Genomic DNA, 6,197 nt, shown 5'->3' with positions numbered 1-6,197 from the left:
GCCTAAATCAGAGACAAGGCACTGTTTCTGTTTCCCTGTGAGCCACCTGTGAACTGTCTTTTCAGGTTGGAGCAATCCCTGCCAACGCAGCTGACGATGGACAGTGGTCTCAGGGACTCATTTCTGCTGTGAGTAACTGCTTCTCTTGGGAAAACCGGCACCTCCTCTGGGGCAATGATGGGAACACCCCGTGACTGGCTTGGTTTCTGCTGTCCTGCAGGCCCGGATGGTGGCAGCTGCAACCAGCAACCTGTGCGAGGCGGCCAACGCCTCGGTGCAGGGCCACGCCAGCGAGGAGAAGCTCATCTCCTCTGCCAAGCAAGTGGCAGCTTCCACGGCACAGCTGCTGGTGGCCTGCAAGGTGAAGGCTGATCACGACTCCGAGGCCATGAGGAGGCTGCAGGTTTGTGTTCTCATTCCTGGAAACCCAGAGCAGTGCTGTGTGAATGCTGCAGGAACAACCCCCTGATTTGAGGAACAGTGACTTGAACTTTCAGGTTTTGGTTCTGTTTTCCCTCCTTGCAGGGTTCTGGGATGTTTTATTCATCCTGGATGAAGTGGCTGTGCATTTGCTGTTATTCAGCAGTAGCTACAGCTCGTTTCACTGCCTGCTTTAGTCTCCATTTTTTAAAAGATGTTGACAGATGTAAATGGTGACTGCCCTGTGCCAAGCCCTGGTTTGGGTGCAATATTGCTAGATTAAGTATCTGTCCAAGCAAGAGGAACTGGTGTCATCATTTATTTTTTTTTTAAGTAGAAAAATGGCTTAAATATTTAGGGGGACAAAATAATTGTATGAATGTGTGGAAAATCCATTTATTTATAGAAACCAGTGGCATGTTAATGTTGTCACTGGGGATGAGATTGTTTCAGTGCTTTCTAGTGGATTTATATAGATTGATGTTGTCCAAGGGCTGTGGGGAAGGCTTCAGTAACTAGAGGATAGTTCTGTCTGTGAAACCACCTACACTTTAATATCCAGATGTCAGGATGGGTCTGAAGGAGTTCCAAATGCAGAACAAGCAATAGAAACAGGAAGAAAATTAAGTATTAGAGACTGGGAGAGCTCCAGAGCAGATTTCCAATGATTTGCCCTTGGGTCACGGCAGTGGGGAAGAGCTGGGAGGGAGATGGAGCTGGAAATGTGGGACAGGGCTGGGAAGGTTCAGAGCTGGTCCGTGTGTTCCCCTCCTAGTGCTGTGTCTGCAGCATGTGGAGATGTGTTCCAAATGTTTCACTGCTTCTCTCTAGAAATCTGAAACTCTTCAAGTTATAAGTTTAAGATAAGCATGGGCTGTGTAAGTTGCTGACTTGCCCTGAGGAGAGTGCATTAATTGAAAAACTTTATTGTCTTATAAAATGTGTTTATACACTAGTTTTCAGTTTCTGTTCTTGCTCAGAAAAAAAAAAAAAAAAAAAAGGCTGATCAGTGTTGTGCATGACGTGACTTGTGACTTCATCCACTGTTTTATTTCAAGCTGTAGGGGGATAAGAAAATCTCATTTGTGACTTCTCCAGCTTCTTAAATAAAGACTTTGTGTCCCTTTCTGTACCATGCATTTTCCAAGATTAATTTGCTTTTCGCTGGGGAAAACAAACCCCGTCTTTCCAGTTCAGTCAAGCAGAGATGCTTTAATTCTGATGCTCAGATGAATCCCTGTTGGTTGTGCATTTCCACTCTTACCAGATGTCCTTTGTCTCGTTCCAAGGCTGCAGGCAATGCTGTCAAACGTGCGTCAGACAATCTTGTGAGGGCAGCCCAGAAAGCAGCTTTTGGGAAAGCAGAGGACGACGATGTCGTGGTCAAAACCAAGTTCGTGGGTGGCATCGCTCAGGTGGGTACAGAGACTGGAGCAGGGAGAACCAGCCCAGGAGTGAGCAGTGTTACAGTGCCCATCTGCTGCACTGCAGGCTGCTCAGAGCTGCTCAGAAATCTGAGAAATAACTGGATGCTCAGTGTGAGGTGACCACTGACAACAGCAGGGATTTGCTGGGTGGTGTCTCCAATTTTCCATGGAACATTTGCTGCAACAGCAGCTACCACTGCCCAGTGTATTCTACTTCTTTTTCTGATTAAGTAAATGGCCCTTTTCAGGCTTCTGTCAGGTACTTTAAATGTTTTAATGGAACAACAGTTTAGAGATGAAAACCGATGACTTTGCTTACTGTGAGTGTAATAATTATTGGGAAATAATAACAATATTTAAAAATAGATTTCAGGGCTTGGAGGTTGTGCCAGCTTCCTGGGGTACACCATGTGCTGCAGTTGCTGCTTAAAAGATACTGGACTTGTGTTATTTCTGCGTATCTGTACTACTGTCACTTTTCCTTTGGCATTCTGAGAGGCAGGAAAATCCTGTGGATGCCCCCAGCGATGAGCGTTCGGTTTTACTGCCACTCAAACATTGTCACGGTGCTTATTCTGCGTGTGCTAAACCTTCCCCCTGAGCAATGAGGGAGAGCACAGAGCTATAAAATCCAGCATGGATCCATGGGAAAACTGGTGGTAGATTACCTGGAAAAACTTGAGCAATTCCTGATGGTGCTGATATCTGGAGGATGCTCATGAGCTTCCTGTGGCTGCTGTCATGAAGGAATCTGATCTTACAGACAGTAATCCTTGCTGTCATGATTCCTGCCTCTGTTTTCCAGATCATTGCAGCCCAGGAAGAAATGCTGAAGAAGGAGAGAGAGCTGGAAGAAGCAAGGAAAAAGCTGGCCCAGATCCGCCAACAGCAATACAAATTCCTGCCCACAGAGCTGAGGGAAGATGAGGGTTAACCTGCTGAGATTTTCTTCCTTTTTTGTTTTGTCTTTTTTTTTTTCCCCTTTTTTTTTGTTGGTTTTTTTTTTCCTTTTAAAGAAATAAGCTAAAGGGGGGACAGCACACTGAGAACTGCTCTGCCAGCATACTGGTATGCCAAGCACTTAGCTGAACAACTGCCTGTCACAGCTTTGGATGAGCAGAGGGCAGTAACCACTTGTCCTTTCCCATCTGCTCAGCTGAGGTGCACGATGATCAAATAATGGTACAGTGTTAGGTTCATCATTCCTGTTCCTTCCTTGACTTCTATCTCAGGAGAGAATGTCTCGCTTTTTACTAAAGATACTAAGTCAGTATTATTGTCACTTGCCTGATGCTTGAGGTGTTGATCGCTCCTGGACTCGGAGTTAGTGGGAAAACAGTCAAGAAATCTTTCCTGTGCTCGATCTCCAGTGAGCTGGGGGTGCTCCCCCAGCCCCCCCTGTGAAAAGAAGGCCAGGGTGCAGAGGGAGGTGTGGCCGAGTGGAGAACACGCTTGGAAGAAGATGCCTGTCCTGGGTCAGTGTTCCAAAACTGGAGCAATGGTCTCTGCGCCTGTTTGCACTAGTAGTGTTAACTCCTCACCTGATACCAACAAGCCTCTGCTTGGACAGTATTTAGGTTTACAAGATGTGGCAATAGCCATTCTGTAAAGAGCTCAGAAAACAAAGAAACGGAAACCTTGTCACTGCCTCAGTAATAGCAGCTTCATGGAAGAAAATGCTGTTGTCGATGATATACCTCTGATGTGTGACTACTTTTGCAGTATTATACACACATACACGTGCTCTAACATGGGACTGAATGGTTTGCATTTTGTTTTTTTTTAATTGCAATGCTCTGGTTCGTGCTGTGGTGTTTCTGTCAGAATGTATGCCAGTTAAAAAAGGGAAATGCCCAGTACAGCAGAAGACTATCACAATTCTTCTTATTCTAATAATTTACATTTGTAATGATTATGCTTTGAAACCTGTGGGAATTGTAGGAGAAAACAATAAGTGAATGACGAGTAGACTTTTCCTGTAATATATTTTTTAAGAATTTGGACTCTAGGGAGTTTGTTTTCATAGTTGCTATTGATGAAAATGTATCCACCAAGGAATTGCAGAGAAGGAACAGCAGCAATCTCTCAGCAATCTTTGTCTTCAGCTGCAGAAAGGTACAGTATTGCTCTCAACATCTCAGTTGTGACCTAAACAATAGCAATTTGGGTAGAGTAACCCATCCTACTCTGTCCAAGAGAGAACACAAATCACAGCAACTTCAACTAGAAAAGCTAAACTGTTTGACTGACTACAGAAACACCACCGACAATTGCCTACACGTCTCCAGCTCCACCTGAGCCCTTCCAAACCACAACGGCAAGTCTGTTTGGGCCAAAGGATGTTGCCCCTCCAGCCCTTCTGAGGGCTGTGCTGTCCTTGAGATCCCTGCTGGGAACGCTCAGCTGAGCCTGTTTGGCAGGGACACACCTGCCTGGCTGTCACTTGTCCTGTAGGCTCCAGGTAACCCTCTAGTGGTAGATTTATCAGTTTAGATAGTGCTAACTCCTCATTTCAGTTACCTGCATGAGATAGAGTTATCAGGAATTTTGTCACGCTAGTGTTAAATATATAGCAAAAAACTACTAGAGAATTAATAAATATTCAAGTGTACAAAGTTTTTTATTGTTAGAGTCTCTTCTCTGATACTGATGTATTTCAGACACAGTGGAGTTGCTGGAGAATCCACAATCATGAGAGGGGAACACAAAATTGGCCTTTGCCAACTGGAATCCCTGGCAGTGCCGGCTGTGCTGTGACGTGTGGGTTGTGTGCTCATCAAACCCTCAACTATCCATGTGCAATTCCCAGTCCTGTGACTTTTTTTTTTCCACTTCAGCACAATCAACTGGGTTGGTTTTCATTCATCTCACTGTGAACAGTGTCACAGAATCTCAACTCCCACACCAAGGAAAAGGCTTCCTGGAAAGTTCCAGGCAGAAGGCGAAACTGGTGTTTATTGCTGTAAGACCTAAATAAAGACAGCTTTAGTGGTGGGCATTTTCTGCTGCTGTTGGTAGGTTCAGCTCTTTGCAGCTTATGTCTTTCTCCTTTTTTCCCTGGATGGCCTCACATTCCCATCTCTTTTTTTTTTGGAAAGGTCTGCGAGACAGGTTTGTTACAGCTTCCCTTTCACCCTGTGTTTAACCTCTCCTTGAAGCATGAAGGAAGATGATGCTGCCTTGAGCACCAGGCCACTGTTTTATTGTAGCTGTAATACTGTTGTCATATCTTTTGGTCAGGATGGTGTTTGCCAGTTTGATACAAGCCAAAAAAACCTGGTGGAACGCAACTATGAATGGAGGTGATAGAGCTAGAAAACTGTCTCAGTATGTGGAAGGAAAGAGCACGTTCAGAGACAATTGTTGGGGAAGTCCATTTTAGCACAGTTCCTCTGAGACTTCCCTGTTTCTGATTTAATGCCCCCTCTTATCTGACAGAAAGTATTCCCCCCTGGGCTGGGGCTCCACGGAGGAACCGCAGTCAGATGAATGGCTGAGCTGGACAACTGAAGTATTTTTGTACTCAGAATTTCGGGTCTTGGTTTGTGAACCATGAAGAGAATATAAGGTCACCTAAAGGCTTTCTATTTGGATTTTTTTCTCACTGTTATGATTTGCAGTGTCACTGAAGTCCACGTGTGAATGTCTGGGGAGTTTGGGACCGGTCCATGCGTTTCTTTGGCATGGGGGACTTGCAGCAGGAAGTGACAAGTTGGAGTGAGGGGTCGATGCTAATTAATCAGAAGGACAGATATTTACTTTGTTCTGTTAACTTGTGAAATGGTAAATGAGCTCTGTTGTATCTCACCCTTCTTCATGTGGAATTCACTTTAAGAATTGTATGCAAATTAAAAACAAAATGCCTCAAAGCTGTTTGTGTACAAATAGTCCCGTGTCATTTCCACGGCTCTTCAGAACACAGCTTGAACACTTTATCAGTTCTCTAAACTTTCATGCATCAGAAGCCTCGAAGTTAGAAAAGTTTTGAAACAAAACTTGAATTCTAGACTCTCGTTCCATCTCTCCCTTCCCCTTGGATTTTCTGCCTCTTCATCGCTTAATTCCTAATGAAGGAAGGAATATATAATCTAGAAACCTCCTCAAGTTAAATATGTTTAGATCATGAGCACAATCAGTGCTCCTTGGGGCTGGTTGTATTTTGGGAGGTGCAACTGAAAAGGTTAATACTGAAGTTTCTTCCAGCACTGCAGCTGATGATCTTTGCATTCAAATTGCGCTGTATATTCCAAGTTATTGATTAAGGTATTTAACTGAACATAAGTCACAGAGCTGTTGACCTGAGAAAGCCTTGGAAAGCGTGGCCAGCCTCTGGGGCAGTGGGTGTATTAC

The 6,197-nt window shown here is 44.5% G+C and overlaps 1 protein-coding gene across 4 annotated transcripts in view; it reads left to right on the top strand.

Moving 5' to 3' along the window:
- Nucleotides 1-3,002, top strand: part of LOC114069158 (talin-2) — a 125,318-nt gene extending 122,316 nt beyond the window's left edge. For 2 of the 4 annotated variants that reach the window (XM_027905765.1, XM_027905763.1), the window contains exons 57-59: nt 221-403; nt 1,710-1,835; nt 2,653-3,002. In XM_027905765.1, coding sequence (XP_027761566.1) covers nt 221-403; nt 1,710-1,835; nt 2,653-2,781 — 438 coding nt within the window. In that variant the 3' untranslated portion in view covers nt 2,782-3,002. Of the gene's footprint in view, nt 1-65; nt 129-220; nt 404-1,709; nt 1,836-2,652 lie in introns of all 4 variants that reach the window. The other 2 variants (XM_027905766.1, XM_027905764.1) reach the window with 2 other exon arrangements.
- Nucleotides 3,003-6,197: the final 3,195 nt, after the last annotated feature.

This window comes from Empidonax traillii, unplaced genomic scaffold (assembly GCF_003031625.1).
Source record: "Empidonax traillii isolate 1590-97213 ecotype Southwest subspecies unplaced genomic scaffold, ASM303162v1 scaffold1201:size224149, whole genome shotgun sequence".
NCBI classification, from domain to species: Eukaryota; Metazoa; Chordata; class Aves; order Passeriformes; family Tyrannidae; genus Empidonax; species Empidonax traillii.
The sequence above is the reverse complement of the archived record's forward strand: the minus strand, read 5'-3'. Positions and strand labels throughout refer to the sequence as shown.